Source organism: Trachypithecus francoisi, unplaced genomic scaffold (assembly GCF_009764315.1).
Source record: "Trachypithecus francoisi isolate TF-2019V2 unplaced genomic scaffold, Tfra_2.0 Lachesis_group2, whole genome shotgun sequence".
Classification (NCBI taxonomy): Eukaryota; Metazoa; Chordata; class Mammalia; order Primates; family Cercopithecidae; genus Trachypithecus; species Trachypithecus francoisi.
In genome coordinates, this window is record NW_022681465.1 from 70,118,261 (window position 1) to 70,140,315 (window position 22,055).

Genomic DNA, 22,055 nt, shown 5'->3' on the forward strand with positions numbered 1-22,055 from the left:
GATAATTAGGGTATCTGGCTGAAGAAATTTCTAAGCAGCAAAGCATTCAAGACATGGTCTGGCTGCTTCTAAAAGCCCATGTTCATTTGCATAAGCAAAGAGAACTTATATTTCAAAGGGAAATAGAGTATAAACTTTTGAAAAATTTGCAGTCTGACCATGTGGTAGAAAAGAAAAACCCATTTTCTGGGGAGAAATTCAAGCAGCTACCTGCAGAAGCTTGTATAAGTAAAGAGGAGCCAAATGTTAATAACCAAGACAATGGGGAAAATATCTCTAAGGCATGTCAGAGACCTTCATGGCAGCCCCTACAATCACAGGCCCAGAGGGCTAGGAGGGGAAAATGGTTTTGTGGGCTAGGCCCAGGACCCCACTGCTCTGTTCAGCCTTGGGACATGGCACCCCCAGCTGCTCCAGCTCCAGTCATGGCTAAAAGAGGCCCAGGTACAGCTAAGGTCATTGCTTCAGAGGGTGCAAGCACCAAGATTTGGTGGTTTCCATGTGGATTTAGGCCTGCAGGTGTGCAGAAGGCAAGAGCTGGGATTTGGAAGCCTCCATTTAGTTTTCAGAGGACATATGAAAATGCCTTCATGTCTGCTGCAGGGGTGGAGCACTCATGGAGAATATCTACCAGGGCAGTGCAGAGGAGAAATGTGGGGTTGAAGCCCTCAAACAAAGTCCCCACTGAGGCATTACCTAGTGGAGCTGTCCTCCAGACCCCAGAATGGTAGAACCACCAACAGCTTGCACCATCCTCCTGGAAAAGCTTCAGGCACTCAACACCAGATCACTAAAGCAGTCATATGGGCTATACCTTGCAGAGCCACAGGGGCAGAGCTGCCCAAGGTCTTGGAAGGCCATCCTTTGCATCAGCATGCCCTGGATATGAGATATGGAATCAAAGGAAATTATTTTGGCACTTTAAGATTTAATGGCTTCCTTGCTGGGTTTCAGACTTGCATGGGGCCTATACTCCCTTTGTTGAGGACAATTTCTCCCATTTGGAATGGGAGTATTTACCCAATGACTACACTCTCATGGTATCTTGGAAGTAACTGACTTGTTTTAGATTTAAAAGGCTCACAGGCAGAAGGGACTTGTCTTGCTTCAGATGAAACTTTGGACTTGGACTTTTGAATTAAGGCTGGAATGGGATAAGATTTTGAGGGACTGTTGAAAAGGCATGGTTTTGTTTTGAATTATAAGAAGGACATGAGATTTGGAATAGGCCAGGGGTGGAATGATACAGCTTCGCTTTGTGTCCCCACCCAACCCCACCTCAAATTGTGATCCTAGGTGTAGGAGAAGAGGCCTGGTGGGAGGTGATTGGATCATGTGTACAGATTTCTCCTTGCTGTTCTCGTGACAGTGACTGAGTTCTCATGAGATTTGGATGTTTGAAAGTGTGTGGAACTTCCTCCCTTGCTTTCTCTCTCTCCTGCTCCACCATGGTAAGATGTGCTTGCTTTCCTTTCACCTTCTGCCACAATTGTAAGTTTCCTGAGGCCTCCCAGCCACACTTCCTATACATCCTGTGGAACTGTGAGTCAATTGCACCTCTTTTCTTCATAAATTACCCAGTCTCAAGTAATTCTTTACAGCAGTGTGAAAACAGGCTAATACACCAGACTAAAAAATAAAAAGAAGATCAAAAAAATAAAATCAGAAACAGAAAAAAAGATATAACAACGGAGACCACAGAAATACAAAGAATCATTAAAAGTCTCTATATTATTACAAACAACAATATGCCAACAAATTGGAAAACCTAGAAGAAAAGGATAAATTCCAAGGCACATAAAACCTACCAAGACTGAGCTATGAAGAAATAGAAAACCTCAACAAACTTATGATGAAGAATGAGATCAAAGCCATAATAAAGAGTCTCTCATTAAAGAAAAGTCCAGGACCTGATGAATTCACTGATGAATTCTATCAAACATCCAAATAACTAATTCCAATTCTACTCAAAGACTTCAAAACAATTAAAGATCAGGGACTATTTTCAAACTCATTCTATAGGACGAGCCATACTCTGATACCAAACTCAGACTGGGACATAATAAGAAAAAGAAAACACTATAGGCCAATATAACAGATGAAGATAGATGCAAAATCCTCAATAAAATACTAGCAAATCAAATTTGACAACACATTAAAAAGATCATTCACCATGATCAAGTGAGATTCATCCCAGGGATGCAAGGGTAGTTCAACATATGCAAATCAACAAACATGATACATCACATTAACAGAACCAAGAACAAAAACCGTATGATCATTTCAATAGATACATAAAAGCATTCAGCAAAATCCAACACCTTTTTATGATTTAAAAAAAAAAAAAGCCCTCAACAAACTAGGTATAGAAGGAACATACCTCAAAATCATAAAGGCTATATATGAGATACCACAACTAACATCATATCAAATAGCAAAAAATTGAAAATAGCTAAGATCTGAAATAAGACAAGGATGCCCACTTCCATTACTTTTATTCAACATCATAGTGGAAGTTCTGGACAGAGAAGTTAGGCAAGAGAAATAAATAAAGACATCCAAATTGGAAAGGAAGTAGTCAAATTAGCCTTGTTCACAGAAAACATGATTTTATACTTAAAAAACCTAGAGACCCCAGCAAAAAACTATTAGAATTCATAAGCAAATTCAGTAAAGTTGCAGGATAAAAAAATCAACATACAAAAATCAGTAGCATTTCCATGTGTCAACAGCAAACAACCTGAAAAAGACAGCAATAAAGAAATTCCATTTATAATAGCTACAAAAAAATATAAAATACCTAGAAATCAATTTAACAAAAGATGTAAAAGATGTATATGGAAAACTGTAAAACTCCACCAAAAGAAATTGAAGAGGACACAAGAAATTGAAAGCTATTCCTTGTTCATGGACTAGATGAATAAATGTTGTTAAAATGCCAAAACTATCCAAAGCAAACTTACAAATTCAATGCAAATATTATCAAAATATCAATGACATTATTCACAGAAATAGAAAAAAATTATAAAATGTATATGGAACCACAAAAGATCCTAAGTAACCAAAGCAATCCTCAGCAAAAAGATTAAAGCCAAAGGCATCAAACTACATGACTTCAAAATATACTGCAAACATATAGTAACAAAATCAGCATGATCCTGGCATGAAAACAAACACATAGACCAATGGAACAGAAGAGCCCAGATAAAAACCCACACATGTATAGCGACCTTATCTTCAACAAGATACCAAGAACATACAATGAGGAAAGGACAGTCTTTACAATAAATGATGCTGGAGAAACTGTAAAACTGGACAGATACAAACAATAAAACCAAACCACTATCTCTCACCATACAAAAGTGGATTTAAAACTTAATTCTAAGATTTAAAACTATGAAACTACTAGAAGAAGACATTGAGGAACTATTCCAAGATATTGGTCTCAGCAAAGACTTTTTTAGATAGATGTCAAAAGTACAGGCAACCAAAGCAAAAATAGACAAATGGGATTACATTGAGCCAAAAAGCTTCTGCACAGCAAAGGAAACAGTCAACAAAATGAAAAGACAAATCAAAGAATGGAGAAAATATTTGCAAACTATTCATTTCACAATGGATTAATAACCAGAATATATAAGCAGCTCAAACAACTTAATAGCAAATAATTTAGTTAAACATAGGGAAAAGATAGGAATAGACATTTCTCAAAATAACCAACAGGTATATAAGAAAATGTTCAGCATTATTTATCATCAGAAAAATGCAAATCAAAATCACAATGTGATATCATCTCATCACAGTTAAATGCCTTTTATCTGAAAGACAGGGAATAATGAATGCTGACAAGAAAGTCAAGAAAGGGGAACCCTCATACACTTTAAATTAGTACATCTGCTATGGAAAACTCCACTAAGAATCTTCAAAAAACTAAAGACAGAACTACCATATGATGCAGCAATTCCACTACTGGATAGACAATCCAAAAGAAAAAAGTCAGTATATCTAAGAGATAGCTGCATTCCCAGGTATATTGCAGCACTGTTTACAACAACCAAAATAAGGCAATCAACCTAAGTGCACATCAGTGAACTAATCAATAAAGAAAGTGTGATTTAAGAGGGGCGGAGCAAGATGGCCGAATAGGAACGGCTCCAGTCTCCAACTCCCAGCGCGAGCGACACAGAAGACTGGTGATTTCTGCATTTTCAACTGAGGTACTGGGGTCATCTCACTAGGGAGTGCCAGACAATTGGTGCCGGTCAGCCACTGCAGCTCGACCAGCCAGAGCTGAAGCAGGGTGAGGCATCGCCTCACCTGGGAAGCACAAGGGGGAAGGGAGTCCCTTTTCCTAGCCAGGGGAACTGAGACACACAACACCTGGAAAATCAGGTAACTCCCACCCAAATACTGCGCTTTAAGCAAATGGGCACAGCAGGTGATTATATCCCACACCTGGCCGGGAGGGTCCCACGCCCACGGAGCCTCCCTAATTGCTAGCACAGCAGTCTGTGATCTAACCACAAGGCAGCAGCGAGGCTGGGGGAGGGGCGCTCGCCATTGCTGAGGCTTAAGTAGGTAAACAAAGCCGCTGGGAAGCTCAAACTGGGTGGAGCTCACAGCAGCTCAAGGAAGCCTGCCTGTCTCTGTAGACTCCATCTCTGGGGACAGGGCACAGCTAAACAACAACAGCAACAACAAAAGCAGCAGAAATCTCCGCAGACGCAAACGACTCTGACAGCTTAGAAGAGAGCAGTGGATCTCCCAACATGGAGGTTGAGATCTGAGAAGGGACAGACTGCCTGCTCAAGTGGGTCCGTGACCCCTGAGTAGCCTAACTGGGAGACATCCCCCACTAGGGGCAGACTGACACCCCACACCTCACACTGTGGAGTACACCCCTGAGAGGAAGCTTCCAAAGGAAGAATCAGACAGGTACACTCACTGTTCAGCAATATTCTATCTTCTGCAGCCTCTGCTGCTGATACCCAGGCAAACAGGGTCTGGAGTGGACCTCAAGCAATCTCCAACAGACCTACAGCTGAGGGTCCTGATTGTTAGAAGGAAAACTATCAAACAGGAAGGACACCTACACCAAAACCCTATCAGTACGTCACCATCATCAAAGACCAGAGGCAGATAAAACCACAAAGATGGGGAAAAAGCAGGGCAGAAAAGCTGGAAATTCAAAAAATAAGAGTGCATCTCCCCCTGCAAAGGAGCGCAGCTCATCGCCAGCAACGGATCAAAGCTGGACGGAGAATGACTTGGACGAGAGGAGAGAAGAAGGCTTCAGTCCATCAAACTTCTCAGAGCTAAAGGAGGAATTACGTACCCAGCGCAAAGAAACTAAAAATCTTGAAAAAAGAGTGGAAGAATTGATAGCTAGAATAGTTAATGCAGAGAAGGTCATAAACGAAATGACAGAGATGAAAACCATGACACGAGAAATACGTGAAAAATCCACAAGCTTCAGTAACCGACTCGATCAACTGGAAGAAAGAGTACCAGCGATTGAGGATCAAATGAATGAAATGAAGCGAGAAGAGAAACCAAAAGAAAAAAGAAGAAAAAGAAATGAACAAAGCCTGCAAGAAGTATGGGATTCTGTAAAAAGACCAAATCTACGTCTGATTGGGGTGCCTGAAAGTGAGGGGGAAAATGGAACCAAGTTGGAAAACACTCTTCGGGATATCATCCAGGAGAACTTCCCCAACCTAGTAGGGCAGGCCAACATTCAAATTCAGGAAATACAGAGATTACCACGAAGATACTCCTCCAGAAGAGCAACTCCAAGACATATAATTGCCAGATTCACCAAAGTTGAAATGAAGGAAAAAATCTTAAGGGCAGCCAGAGAGAAAGGTCGCGTCACACAAAGGGAAGCCCATCAGACTAACAGCAGACCTCTCGGCAGAAACTCTACAAGCCAGAAGAGAGTGGGGGCCAATATTCAACATTCTTAAAGAAAAGAATTTTCAACCCAGAATTTCATATCCAGCCAAACTAAGTTTCATCAGTGAAGGAGAAATAAAATCCTTTACAGATAAGCAAATGCTTAGAGATTTTGTCACCACCAGGCCTGCCTTACAAGAGACCCTGAAGGAAGCCCTAAACATGGAAAGGAACAACTGGTACCAGCCACTGTAAAAACATGCCAAAATGTAAAGACCATCGAGGCTAGGAAGAAACTGCATCAACTAACGAGCAAAATAACCAGTTAATATCATAATGGCAGGATCAAGTTCACACATAACAATATTAACCTTAAATGTAAATGGACTAAATGCTCCAATTAAAAGACACAGACTGGCACACTGGATAAAGAGTCAAGACCCATCAGTCTGCTGTATTCAGGAGACCCATCTCACATGCAGGGACATACATAGGCTCAAAATAAAGGGATGGAGAAAGATCTACCAAGCAAATGGAGAACAAAAAAAAAGCAGGGGTTGCAATCCTAGTCTCTGATAAAACAGACTTTAAACCCTCAAAGATCAAAAGAGACAAAGAAGGCCATTACATAATGGTAAAGGGATCAATTCAACAGGAAGAGCTAACTATCCTATATATATATGCACCCAATACAGGAGCACCCAGATTCATAAAGCAAGTCCTTAGGGACTTATAAAGAGACTTAGACTCCCTTACAATAATAATGGGAGACTTCAACACCCCACTGTCAACATTAGACAGATCAACGAGACAGAAAGTTAACAAGGATATCCAGGAATTGAACTCATCTCTGCACCAAGCAGACCTAATAGACATCTATAGAACTCTCCACTCCAAATCAACAGAATATATATTCTTCTCAGCACCACATCACACTTATTCCAAAATTGACCACATAATTGGAAGTAAAGCACTCCTCAGCAAATGTACAAGAACAGAAATTATAACAAACTGTCTCTCAGACCACAGTGCAATCAAACTAGAACTCAGGACTAAGAAACTCAATCAAAACCGCTCAACTACATGGAAACTGAACAACCTGCTCCTGAATGACTACTGGGTACATAACGAAATGAAGGCAGAAATAAAGATGTTCTTGGAAACCAATGAGAACAAAGATACAACATACCAGAATCTCTGGGACACATTTAAAGCAGTGTGTAGAGGGAAATTTATAGCATGAAATGCCCACAAGAGAAAGCTGGAAAGATCTAAAATAGACACTCTAACATCAAAATTAAAAAAACTAGAGAAGCAAGAGCAAATACATTCAAAAGCTAGCAGAAGGCAAGAAATAACTAAGATCAGAGCAGAACTGAAGGAGATAGAGACACAAAAAAACCCTCCAAAAAATCAATGAATCCAGGAGTTGGTTTTTTGAAAAGATCAACAAAATTGACAGACTGCTAGCAAGACTAATAAAGAAGAAAAGAGAGAAGAATCAAATAGATGAAATAAAAAATGATAAAGGGCATATCACCACCGACCCCACAGAAATACAAACTACCATCAGAGAATACTATAAACACCTCTACGCAAATCAACTAGAAAATCTAGAAGAAATGGATAATTTCCTGGACACTTACACTCTTCCAAGACTAAACCAGGAAGAAGTTGAATCCCTGAATAGACCAATAGCAGGCTCTGAAATTGAGGCAACAATTAATAGCCTACCCACCAAAAAAAGTCCAGGACCAGATGGATTCACAGCTGAATTCTACCAGAGGTACAAGGAGGAGCTGGTACCATTCCTTCTGAAACTATTCCAATCAATAGAAAAAGAGAGAATCCTCCCTAACTCATTTTATGAGGCCAACATCATCCTGATACCAAAGCCTGGCAGAGACACAACAAAAAAGAGAATTTTAGACCAATATCCCTGATGAACATCGATGCAAAAATCCTCAATAAAATACTGGCAAACCGGATTCAGCAGCACATCAAAAAGCTTATCCACTGTGATCAAGTGGGCTTCATCCCTGGGATGCAAGGCTGGTTCAACATTCACAAATCAATAAATGTAATCCAGCATATAAACAGAACCAAAGACAAGAACCACATGATTATCTCAATAGAGGCAGAAAAGGCCTTTGACAAAATTCAACAGCCCTTCATGCTAAAAACGCTCAATAAATTCGGTATTGATGGAATGTACCTCAAAAAAATAAGAGCTATTTATGACAAACCCACAGCTAATATCATACTAAATGGGCAAAAACTGGAAAAATTCCCTTTGAAGACTGGCACAAGACAGGGATGCCCTCTCTCACCACTCCTATTCAACATAGTATTGGAAGTTCTGGCTAAGGCAATCAGGCAAGAGAAAGACATCAAGGGTATTCAGTTAGGAAAAGAAGAAGTCAAATTGTCCCTGTTTGCAGATGACAAGATTGTATATTTAGAAAACTCCATTGTCTCAGCCAAAAATCTCCTTAAGATGATAAGCAACTTCAGCAAAGTCTCAGGATACAAAATCAATGTGCAAAAATCACAATCATTCTTATACACCAGTAACAGACAAACAGAGAGCCAAATCAGGAATGAACTTCCATTCACAATTGCTTCAAAGAGAATCAAATACCTAGGAATCCACCTTACAAGGGATGTAAAGGACCTCTTCAAGGAGAACTACAAACCACTGCTCAGTGAAATAAAAGAGGACACAAACAAATGGAAGAACATACCATGCTCATGGATAGGAAGAATCAATATCGTGAAAATGGCCATACTGCCCAAGGTTATTTATAGATTCAATGCCATCCCCATCCAGCTACCAATGAGTTTCTTCACAGAATTGGAAAAAACTGCTTTAAAGTTCATATGGAACCAAAAAAGAGCCCACATTGCCAAGAAAATCCTAAGTCAAAAGAACAAAGCTTGAGGCATCACGCTACCTGACTTCAAACTATACTACAAGGCTACAGTAACCAAAACAGCATGGTACTGGTACCAAAACAGACACATAGACCAATGGAACAGAACAGAGTCCTCAGAAATAATACCACACATCTACAGCCATCTGATCTTTGACAAACCTGAGAAAAACAAGAAATGGGGAAAGGATTCCCTATTTAATAAATGGTGCTGGGAAAATTGGCTAGCCATAAGAAAGCTGAAACTGGATCCTTTCCTTACTCCTTATATGAAAATTAATTCAAGATGGATTAGAGACTTAAATGTTAGACCTAATACCATAAAAACCCTAGAAGAAAACCTAGGTAGTACCACTCAGGACATAGGCATGGGGAAGGACTTCAGGTCTAAAACACCAAAAGCAACGGCAGCAAAAGCCAAAACTGACAAATGGGATCTAATTAAACTAAAGAGCTTCTGCACAACAAAAGAAACTGCCATCAGAGTGAACAGGCAACCTACAGAATGGGAGAAAATTTTTGCAATCTACTCATCTGACAAAGGGCTAATATCCAGAACCTACAAAGAACTCAAACAAATTTACAAGAAAAAAACAAACAACCCCATCAAAAAGTGGGCAAAGGATATGAACAGACATTTCTGAAAAGAAGACATTCATACAGGCAACAGACACACGAAAAGATGCTCCTCATCACTGGCCATCAGAGAAATGCAAATCAAAACCACAATGAGATACCATCTCACACCAGTTAGAATGGCAATCATTAAAAAGTCAGGAAACAACAGGTGCTGGAGAGGATGTGGAGAAATAGGAACACTTTTACACTGTTGGTGGGATTTTAAACTAGTTCAACCATTATGGAAAACAGTATGGCGATTCCTCAAGGATCTAGAACTAGATGTACCATATGACCCAGCCATCCCATTACTATGATTATAAATCATGCTGCTATAAAGACACACGCACACGTATGTTTATTGTGGCACTATTCACAATAGCAAAGACTTGGAATCAACCCAAATGTCCATCTGTGACAGACTGGATTAAGAAAATGTGGCACATATACACCATGGAATACTATGCAGCCATAAAAAAGGATGAGTTTGCGTCCTTTGTAGGGACATGGATGCAGCTGGAAACCATCATTCTTAGCAAACTATCACAAGAACAGAAAACCAAACACTGCATGTTCTCACTCATAGGTGGGAACTGCACAATGAGATCACTTGGACTCGGGAAGGGGAACATCACACACCAGGGCCTATCACGGGGGCTGGAGGGGGGGGATTGCAATGGGAGTTATACCTGATGTAAATGATGAGTTGATGGGTGCTGACAAGTTGATGGGTGCAGCACACCAACATGGCACAAGTATACATATGTAACAAACCTGCACATTATGCACATGTATCCTAGAACTTAAAGTATAATAATAATAATAAAATAAAATAAAATAAAATAAAGGCATCTCATTGGTCAAAAAAAAAAGAAAATGTGATTTAAATCCACAATGAAATATTATTCAGCTATAGAAAATAATGAAATCCTATAATTTATAGCAACATGGATTGAATTAGAGGCCATTATATTAAGTGAAATAAGCCAAGCATAGAAAGAGAAATATCCCATGTTCTCATCCATATGTAGCAGCTCACAAAAGTGGATCTTATGAAAGTAAAAAGTAGACTGGTGATTACTAGAGACCAGAAATGGTAGTGCAGAGGGGAGATGGATAGAGGTTGATTAATGAGTACACATCTATAGCTTTACAGAAGAAATAAGATCTTGTGTTTGAAAGATAAGTAGGGTGACTATAGTTTACAATAATTTATTGTATATTTCAAAGTAGCTAAAAGAGAATAATTTGAATGTTTCTAGAATAAAGAAAGAACAAATTTTCAAGGTCATGAATATCCCAATTACACTGATTTGATCCTTACAAATTATATAAATGTATTAAGTTATCACATGTACCCTGAAAATATGTACATCTATTATGCAGCAATAAAAAAGTATAAAATTTTTTTAAAAGGAAAAAGAGCCAGAACCTCAAATAATTATGTTCTCCTTTAGGCTGTTATCCTATACTTGATATTTCAGTTATGAATTGGAAAAATATTACATGTGAGCACAAGAAACCTACACTTCTTCAGTATCCCTGAAGTCATTTAGTTATTAAAGTTTTAAATAAGGAAGTGATGGAAACATGTAGTTAACAAATGTTGAAATATTTCAATACACTGATTTGGCTATCAGACTATCAAAAACAACCCAATCAGGTGTTTTTCCTATTTTCAGAACTCTACCCAAATACTACTGCAAAATAGAAGAAAGAATATTTCATCTCAACCTCAGAACTGTCCAAAGATTGAGGAATACTGAAAGAAACTCCAGAACAACTGAACCCCAACACTTGAACCCAAAGATAAAACTGAACAGATCCATGGATCCACAGAATCATTTGTAGATTTTGGTGTGCATGGTCTGTTAAAGTAGTGGGTCTATAGCATTCAGCAGTTTCTCAAAGGCTATTGGAACCACCAAAATAAAATGACCATATATTACTGCTGAGAAATCAGATTGACTATATGGCAGATACAAAGGGAAATGTATACAAACGATATTCAGCGAACATTCCGAAACTCGATCTAGAGGGTGATCAAGAGTGCCTTAAAACTATCTGAACATTAACAAGGCCTGAAGTTTACCTTCAGAATTTTATAATGACTCAGACTTTTTCTCCCAAGATGGTTAATTTTTGATGTTGTTCAAAGTTTCAGAAACCCTCAGATTGAGAAACCCAGAACCTGAAGACCCAGATTCACCCAACTCTGTTATTAATTTCTCATTTGACATTAAACAAATAATTTAAGTTCTCTGGTCCTCCTTCTCCTTGTCTGTCAACAGAATTTGATGAGTTTCATTTTAGTTACAATTCTTTGGAGGCAATGAAGCAATTAAGAACTTTTGACATCATTATGTGCAACTTAAGCATAGCTACAAATTTTTTAAGCGTATGAGGTCGTTAATCATATATTCCCATCTCAGTTCATAATTAAGAGGTTCCCTGGGAAATCTTTCATAAATTTCAAGTCTCTCAAGAACAGAAAGTAACCTGTGGGATAGGAAGAACTTCTATACTTACATAATAAAAGCTTGAAATATGGCTAAATATTTCTGTTCAAAAAAAATTTAAGCCATACTATTGTGTAGTGTTCCTCAAAATTATTAATAATAATGTGTGGAAAGTTGTCTAAAATAGGATGACACTCAGGTAAGTAGTAAAACACAGAAGTATGGCATGTGAAGTCTTAGTCTACAGACCCCAATAAGAATTCCAATACTTAACGTGAACACACACCCACACACACATTTATTCATCCCGAAATAAGACTACATTCAAAAAAGTTTTTACTATGCAGCTCTATAAAAAAGATATTATCACTTTTTTCTTAGAGTAAAAGAATATAAAAATTAGTTTTTAAAAAGATACCTGGCATTAAAAGGTTTTCACTCTGAGGAAGCATAGTCACATTATGACCATGCTCTTGAAGAATCTGAGACACCCGGTTCAACAGCAGGTAATGACTTCCACCTAGAAACAATGCACAATGTCATTTTGTACAGAAGAAAATAGAGTTTCTGATGACAATATGGGAGTTGGCAGGAGGGAATGGAAATTCAGCAGAAAAAGTTTAGGGAAGAGGAAAGGTGAACAGTGAGCAGATGGACACAAGCGCTTCCTGTTCCTCAATCTCACTTTGGGTAATGCCCGGCACATGCACCCAAAGCCTTCCTGTCCTATGTGCAGGACCTGTGGCAATCCTCCATCAAAGATTTCCATTTGTGGCTCAAAGTCTCTGTGTCAGTGTAATGAGCTTCTCTGTGATTACGCCTGTAAAAGTTGCTCATCTTAAGGTACATACTGCATGTTAACTGGGGCCTTAGAGAGGCACTGTCTCCAAAATATAACTGCAGTGATAGAAAATACAGCACAGTAGTGTCAACATTAGTATGAAGAGTTCCTAATGAGCAATCAATCAGAGCTATCTGTCATTCTATTCTGGAAAAGTACGCTACTGTAGCAGACAGAAATATAGAAGTTACAAGGTGAGTCTAAGAAACTGCCATTGGACAGAAGCTACTACTTAGAGCCCAAATCTTTGTGATTCAAATGTATTTGGCAGGAAATTACTCAATTTGGCCAGTATTCAACTTATAATTAAGATATCTGAGGACAACTGTGGAGCCCTTGGGGTGGGCCTACAAGATCCTGGTTGCACCAAAAACTAAGGAATCACTGATTCTAGGAAAACCCTACCATGCTAAGGAAAGAGAAGCTTGGTCCTCAAAAGAGGTAAAAATTTTATCACGTTAATATCTTCTCTTAGAAGATCCTTCACTGGAATCTAAGGGTCTCAGCAGCAAAAAAAAAAAAAAAAAAAAAAAAGGAAGATCAGAAGAGAAATTAATGGAAATATGCCAAGAGTTTGAGGATGGAGGTGGAAGGGGAGTAGAGAAGTAGTGTGCAGCTCTCTGAATGACTCGGTTTACTTATACCCAGACGTGAATAGTCTAAAGCAACAAGGGATGTATAAAGTACAAATCTGCAACAGGTCTTGCTCAAATTTTAATCCATGTAAGAAAAAGGAATCGGGAAGAAGGGGTCCTCACAGAAACAGCCATTCATAGTGAGTCTTAAGAGGTCAAATGGCTTTCTGGGACAAAGACCAGGATTCCAGCACCTGGATTCAGAAACGACACCAGCTTCCTTTTGGAGTCTGAGGAAGGAGGACGGTGTACTTTCAAGAAGTCAAGAAGCTCTGTTGCTTCACTGCTACTAACGCTCAGACAGGGGGGAAAAGGGTTCAAATGAACTAACACAGTTTCTTAGTGATTTTTGAAAATCCTTAGTGAAAAGGGCTTCAGAGCGGAAGTTGTGGTGAGCGTGGTCTTGGGGTAAGAAACCCTAAACAATTCTTCATGGGACATTAGGGAGGCCACGTGGGCTCTTAAGAAAGGCATCTCACTTCCTGTCCCTCAGTTGCCCTCTCAGAAAACCAAAGTGGGCACTAAATTAGATGATCCGTGGTTCCTTCCAGCTCTACAAGCCCTGATTCTCCGTGATCTAAAAGGACTCCATTAGAGCCCACTACGGATTGAAATAAAGTCTTGGGGAGGCTCGATCCTGGGATCGAGCTCATATATAATTCTCTTTCATCTTCTACTTCTTTGAAATAAAAGTAAAATAAAACTGAGGCCCAAAATGCTGAATTAACAGTTCCATGAATCCCTCAAAAACGGTCAGCGGCAGAGGTAAAAGGAAGGAGGCTCCAAAAGATCCGAACGACCTGGGTCCTCTCCTCAGCCCTGGGCAGTTCTCCAGGTTTCCCGTGGAGGAAAACACTCCACTGGCCTTGCAGCCATGAAATACCTGCCTGCGCCACCCTGGCTCCGGAGGCAGCTTCACAACATTTGCAGTGCTGCCCTCAGGAGCGCCTTTCCCTGATCTCCAAGAGCTGAAAACGCTCACCACCGTTTCTACTGGAAGCTACTGTGCACTCCCGCCCCATGGAGCTTAGGGTGAGCCTCTGAAAGTCCCACTGCGCTCTGGAGAAGGCAGCCCGGGAACTCAAGCTCTGATCCTGGTCTCAAATTTCTGGCCCCAACCCTGCGGGATGGGGAGCGCGTCCTGAACAAGAAGAGAGAGGAAAGGAGAGTCTCTTTTCTCCAAAACTATCTTCCCCACCTCAGCAGTAGAGGCCCCTCTCTGCCCCACAGCTGGATGGGTTTCTCCCTCCTCCAGCCGGGTCCGCAAGCCCAGCCTGGAAAATCGCCTGGATGACTCTGATCAAGCGCCTTTCGCTGGAGCCCTTGCAGTGCGGGTATCCGGGACGCGCCTGTCTAGGAATTCTCCGGCCAAGCACTCACCCATTGTAGATATTGTCAGGATTTTGGCAGCCTCTGAGAGCAGGACCCCAGAGAGAAGGAAGCCCACTAGAAGCAGCACCCGCTGCCCAGCCATGCTCACTTCTACGGAAGCCGCAGACCTCAGCCTGGGCTGCGCGCCCTGCGCCTGGCTAAGGGACTCTGTGCACCTCAGTGCGCCAAAGGCACCGGCTGTGGGCCTAGGAAGATGTAGGAGACAGGATTCTGCCAATTCTCTTGCCCTTCTGTTCGTTCTCTTTCCCTCTGCCCCTCCTCCCTGGGTGCATGCTCCATGCGTTAATCTGCCCTCACCCTATCAAACTACCTGAAGTCAGTAGGAGGGGGTTGGTAACCTGATCTGTAATCTTTCTCTGCCTGTGTAATCACAGCTGTCCTATCTGGAAAATCCTTACTAAGAGCCAGGAATGACAGGAGCCTCAGTAAACCAGGTTAATGAAGGCTCCATCCCCAAGGAAACCGCCTGTCTTTTGTGGAGCTGTCTGAACTTATGGTACTCTACTTCCCTTCCAGCTGCCTCTATTACCTCATAGTGCCATCTCCATGCCCCTATTTTCCCCAGAAACCTGCTGAAAATCCCTAGCTGATGTCCCAAGCTCAAGATGTCCCTGAGAGCGAATCCTTAAGGGAAACTGATCTACCCTCTCGGAGGGCCTCTTTAGAAGGTAACGTTCATGAAGAGGAGCTACTAGTGTTCTAATTCTGGAAGTCACTCTGGGTCTGTACCTGGAGACTGAAATTCAAACACAGAGACTGTGATTCTGACTGTGTATCATAAAATAGACCTGGTGATATTTTGATAATCTCCCCAAAGCACAAACTGAGAATAGCTTGTAATTCCGCCCCCTTGAAAGGTCAACCCTGGGAAGGACAGGGATCACTATACCAGATATGGTCACCTTTGTACTCTCTATTCTCAAACCAAGACTTACTTTAGGAAAGGCTTTCAGAGCAATTCTAGATAGGCAGAGAAATCCTTCCATGGATTATGTCTACCGGATGCAATGGGCCCTTGAATTCTGCTTGTCCTATTCCTGCCTTCAGTCTACAAGTATTATATTTTTAATTTGAATTTAAAGCATTACATTTTATTTAAAGCATTACATTTGTGCATCCCTCACCTAGACACGTCCATTGTGGAGAGGGAGGAAATGAGAAAGAGAGAGAGTCAGACAGACACATGCACAAACATACACACCCACACACACTTACACACACACACACGGGCTGGGGGAAGGGAAAGGGAGAAGGGGAAAGAGAAGCGTGGAGGGGGGAAGGTTTACCGGTCATCACAAGACTCCAGTCCATCTATTCTTATACCTTTTATAATGCATTAGCAAAATAAAGGACTTGCTATCAAGCTCCAAGCTCTTCATTTATTCAGCAATTATTTTGACAGCTAATTATTACACCAGTTATTGTTTGCTTGTCAGACAGATGCTAAACACAATAAGAAATGAAATACATAATATATTCTTGGGAAATGCTACCAAGAGAAAACAAACAAGGAAAGAGATATGAAAGGTCAAGTATTAGAAGTGTTAACATATTAAATAGTATGATTTAAACCAACTCTAAAAAATTATTGGAGTATGAGAGAAAAATGAGCACAATACTTGATGATATTAAGTAGTTACTGTTGCCTTGGAGAAGAATTTTATGTTATTATGAAAGGAAATTAAATTTGGGGACCCCAAACTCATTCGACCAAAGGGAAAAGTCAAGCTTGGAACTGGGTCGCACAAACCTACCTCTCCCTTTTGGTTCCTAAATGAGATGGCTATAAGATGGAAAGCTACACACCGCCCCCATATGTTGCCCACAAGGAAATTCCTAATGAGCTCTTAAAATTTCATGGTGGCAATGCAAACTGATAGCTTATTTTTACAGGTGCAGTCACCCCTAGTCCACCAGACATAGATGCATATCTGTCCCATTTTGTCTATGTTATCTTATGTAAAAATGTAGATTCTCTGCATTTTTTTCTCTGCTCCATTTGTTTTATGTCATCTTATATAAAAAATGCAGATTGGCTGGCACAGTGGCTCATGCCTGTAATCCCAGCACTTTGGGAGGCCGAGGTGGGTGGATCACGAGATCAGGAGATTGAGAACATCCTGGCCAACATGGTGAAACCCTGTCTCTACTAAAAATACAAAAATTAGCTGGGCATGGTGGCACGTGCCTATAACCCCAGATACTCCGGAGGCTGAGGCAGGAGAATTGCTGGAACCCAGGAGGCAAAGGCTGCAGTGAGCCAAGATCGCGCCACTGCACTCAAGCCTGGTGATAGAGCGAGACTCCGATTCACTGAGCCAGACAAAGGTGTGAATGACTATTTTTCCCTACCCACCCCTTACATGAAAATTGTGTACTTCTCAATATCCCACCCTCTCCCCTTTAAATTTAGAACCCTCAAAATCATCTTTGGAGAAAGGCAAAGACCTATCTCCTGGTATGCGTCCTTAACTTTGGCAAATAAATCTCCTAAAATGATTGAGGCTTGTCTCATCATTCTTCTCTATTGACATCTAGTAACCATGGAGGGATCCTGAGTGAAAGTGACCCAGCCTGCAGTCTCTCATCTCTCGGTGTTTGGTACCAGCTTGGGCACCTCATAGCCCAAACCAATAGGACAATTTTCTGAAGTCCAGGAGCTCTTTCCTCCAGGGATCCCTGATCTTCCAAAGTTTTCCAGGGATCTAGAGGTCTGAGGTTTATTATTTGCTGTTAAAAAAAAAACAACTCCTTTTTTGTGGGAGTTTCCACTCATTTCCATCAAGGAAGGTGAGCCTATCTGCTTTTGTATCAGCAGAAAGCAGACTTCAGCTTGGATCTCCATCACTAGGTAAAGAACGGGTTTGGGATTCTGTCTTGCAAATTCTTTTAAATGACTAAAATTGGCATCAACAATCAGCTGGTGTTAATTTCCCGCTAACAGAGCACTCAGAAATCATATAATTTGTGTCATTATTGTTAGTTTGGTTAACGATTGTGTTGTTTGTTGCCAGTTTTGTTTGTTGTGTGTGTGTGTGGTGTGTGTGTGTGTGTGTGTGTTTTGGTTCTTTCCCCTATCAGATTTGACCAACTCCAAACCCTCTAGCTCATGAGGGTGGAATTTTCCACTCTGAAAAAGAAATAAGAGCACCTTGCTCCTCTCAGCCTTTTGGGGCATTCTCGGGTGACTGAGAATCATGTGAGGGTGATGGAGAGAAACACCCCCTAAGATGTTCAGTGCCTCTGAATAGGTTTCCCCCTCAGGAGAACATACTTAGGGTCTAATCTCAACTGACAGGTGCATATAAGGAGCTGACCCCTCCCACACCTTGGGCCCCTGACGCATATGCCAGGTAGCCATGACATGGGTGGACTGAACCAGTTCAGGGTGTGATGGCCCTGAAAAGCTAGGTCTGCAAGCAGCACATTTGGGGTCCAACATACATCCCAACTTGGTGAAATCCAAAAAGGAACTCCAAATTATGGAGAATGAGGTCTCTAAGACCCTAGAAGAACATAAAGTTCTCCCGTCAGAAACTCTGGGTGGGTATTGTGGCAAATAGTCATGCAAATATATAACCAAGTGGACCACAATAACTAAAGCAGATTCTAAGTTACAATGACCTAAATGGGGATCTTTTGATATGCCCAAATTAGTGTACCTGTGAACCAGGGTGGAAAACGCAGGCACAAAACTAAGCAACCAGAATGGGGGAGCTACTTTCAATGGTATCTGGAGAGTCACAAAAGGGAGGAAGACTGCTTCATCTCCCTACAGGAGGCCAACGAAAAACGTAGAAATGCTCATCAAGAACTATCTAATCTTTTCTCTCTCTTAAAGAGCTATTGGCACCTCCTCTACCTCCACCTCCACCTTCACTCTACCCTGACCTCTCTGAACTTCCCTGATCAGATCTGTTCCCCCCTTGTCCTCCATGTCTACCACTCAACAGTAGTCTGACTTCAAAGACCCACTCCCTGACGATTCCTTGACAGCCCCAATGGCAGCATCTCATCTGGATGATGTGAAAAAGAGAGAGCCAGCAGGGACATCTCTCATGATTGCCCCATTTCAGGAACAACCTGTAACAGGTAGGGGATCCCTGCCAATTGTTTACCAACCCTGGTCAAAGGCTGAATTACGAAGCATAGTAGATCTCCATGAAGATCCAATTGGGTTTGCCCAAAAATATGAGATCATTATCAGAAGCTATGACCCAAGTCATTCAGACCTTTATCAGCTAGTCCACATGTTGGTCTCAGAAGTTAAAGCTAAGGAATGGCTGGAAAAAGCACAATGGTCAGACCCTATAGCAGATTTAACCCCTGAAGGCCCAATAGAGCCACAAACAACCAACCCCCCAAAATCCAAAAGACAGGCATAAAGAGGCATGGGAATGAGTGACTGCTCTGTTAAATATTTTTCCTAGTGTTCCAAAGGGTTGTGAATTGGAATAAAATTCGACAGTGCTGCCAGAACCCAAATGAATCAGTTTTAAATTATTTAACATATCTCAATAAAACGTTAAGACAGTATTGCAGGATGTCAGCTAATTGCTTTGAAAACAATAAAAAATGATACATTATAAAATGCAAATTTCTTAAACAGACTGGATGATGATTTAGCCACCCTTATAAAATGCCACATGACAAATTGGGCCATGATTGGACTAATGAACTAGTTAACTTAGCTGATCAAATATCCTGCACTATGATGAAAAAAAGGAGAAACAGAAGATTCCCCGGGTTATGCATTTACAACTAAAGAAATTAACCTCTCAAATCTCTCAGCCCCACAAAGATTTTAAGCTCCTTCCATCTGAAGACTCTTGCCTCCCAGTCTGTTACTACTATAAAAGACCAGGACACCTTAAGAGACTGCCTTAGGCTGAAACAAAAGAAAAGGCAGGAGAATGCAACTCAGGAAGACTAGGGATGCTCTGAGAAAGTGCAGGGGTTTCACTTCTCCAAGTATTCTACCCTGACAAACAAATTGGGAGAGATTCATATAATAATAAACCATGAGCTTACAACTGCCTTAACTGACACAGGCATGACTATATCTCTGATAAATCCCACCTTATTTAGAAACCTCATTCTTCAGCGTAATAAAGTAATTAACATGTTGGGTGTGTCTAATAAAACAATCTCATGTTTTAAGTCAAAACTTATACCTTACCATTTCATCGGAATCAGCCCCCTTGACGCAGGCTCTAAGTGTGACACGCTTAGTAGGTCCCATGTGTTTCTAATATGCCCTGGGGCCCCTGTCAATCTTTTGGTCTGTGATCTCCTCAACATTCATCATGCCCATATCTCTTTTTCATCAAAAGTTGAACTTTTTTAAGAATTAGAGTCAGGGGACCAAAAATACCAAATTAAAAAAGGTCCAGACAATGTACCACAATTTAGTACCAGTAATGTTAAAACATCATCTTGTGACCAGGAAAGTGAAGTGGAGACAGAGAAGGAAATATTAGGGGAGAAGAAAGAACATTGGAATAAAGAGCAGAAAGCACCAAAACTCCTTTTAGCTTCCCCAATCTTCCTGTTAACAACAGAAGCAGAGCACTTGCTAAAGGATGTCCCATCCCACTTATGGTCTCAGTCAAATACAGATATAGGGAATATATTCTCAACTACTCCAATAAAGGTAGAGAAAAACCCAAAGAAACCCCTACTCAATCTTAATATCCTGGATGACAGGGAGCCATAGATGAAATTGTCACTATCACACAAGATTATCTGAAAAGGGGGCTCATTATTTCCTGCACAATCCCCTGCAATGGCCCTATATTCCCTGTAAAGAAACCAAGCAAGAGAAGATGGAGACGTGTGCAGGACTTGAGGGCAATAAACAATGTCATAATACCCAGACACCCAGTAGTCCCCAACCCACATACCCTTCTATCAACTATACTCACTACAGCCAGTATTTCTCAGCTGTGGGTCTCTGTAGGGACTTCTTTAGTATTCCTGTAGGTCTGGACTGCCAATATTTGGATATTTGCCTTTACTTAGAAAGAATAACAATACACGTGGACAATAATACCCCAAGAGTATACAGAAAGTCTCACTTACTTTTCCCAAATATTAAAAGCTGATTTAGAGGATTTGACTTTTTTTTTTTTTTTTTTTGAGATGGAATCTCACTCTGTCACCCAGGCTGAAGTGCAATGGCAGATCTCAGCTCACTGCAACCTCTGCCTCCCAGGTTCAAGTGATTATCCTGCCTAAGCCTCCAGAGTAGCTGGGATTACAGGTGCCCACCATCATGACTGGCTAACTTTTGTATTTTTAGTAGAGGCACGGTTTCACCATGTTGACCAGACTGGTCTCAAACTCCTGACCTTGGCCTCCTCCCAAAGTGCTGGATTACAGGCACGAGCCACAGCACCAAACCAGAGGATTTAATTTTTACCCAGGGCTCAACACTCATCCAGTATGTGGATGACCTTCTCCTTTGTTCAGACACACTCTCTTACTCTTAAGAAGATAGACTATATTTACTCAAACAGTTAGCCACCAAGGAACTCAAAGTGTCCAAAGACAAACTTCAGCTATGTTTACTGAGACTTAAGTATTAGGGGCATATTATCTCTGTCAAAGGACTGAGTATTAACCCTGACAGTGTAAGAGGAATTTCAGCTTTCCCCATACCTGTCACTAAGAAACAACTTACAGGATTTTGGGGCCTGGCAGGCTATTATAGAAACTGGATACCAACTTTCTTCCTTATGGCTTAACCTCTGTATGCATACCTAAAAAAATGAACAACCTGATCCCATCATGTGGACTCCAGAGGGACAATCAGCAGTACAACAAATAAAGGAAATTATGAATAATGCCTCTGCCTTAGAAAACCCGAACTGGCCGGGCGCGGTGGCTCAAGCCTGTAATCCCAGCACTTTGGGAGGCCGAGACGGGCGGATCACGAGGTCAGGAGATCGAGACCATCCTGGCTAACACGGTGAAACCCCGTCTCTACTAAAAAAATACAAAAAATTAGCCGGGCGAGATGGCGGGCGCCTGTAGTCCCAGCTACTCGGGAGGCTGAGGCGAGAGAATGGCGTAAACCCGGGAGGCGGAGCTTGCAGTGAGCTGAGATCCGGCCACTGCACTCCAGCCTGGGCGACAGAGCGAGACTCCGTCTCAACAAAAAAAAAAAAAAAAAAAAAAAAAAGAAAACCCGAACTACAAATTTCCTTTCTCCCTTTTTGCACACGAAATTGTACATACTGCATTTGGAGTACTGACCCATAAACATGGTGATCATCAGAGA

General features: G+C 41.1%; 1 protein-coding gene across 4 annotated transcripts in view; it reads right to left on the reverse strand.

Moving 5' to 3' along the window:
• The window catches only part of UGT3A1 (UDP glycosyltransferase family 3 member A1), a 124,829-nt gene that overhangs the window by 32,956 nt on the left and 69,818 nt on the right, over positions 1–22,055 (reverse strand). For 2 of the 4 annotated variants that reach the window (XR_004429795.1, XM_033179354.1), the window contains exons 1-2: positions 14,762–15,235; positions 12,324–12,425 (exon numbers count right to left, since the gene is read on the reverse strand). Coding sequence is in view for 3 of the 4 variants with exons in the window: in XM_033179354.1 (XP_033035245.1) it covers positions 12,324–12,425; positions 14,762–14,855 (196 nt within the window). In the remaining variant the exon portion in view is untranslated. Of the gene's footprint in view, positions 1–12,323; positions 12,426–14,579; positions 15,236–22,055 lie in introns of those variants that run through there. The other 2 variants (XM_033179355.1, XM_033179357.1) reach the window with 2 other exon arrangements.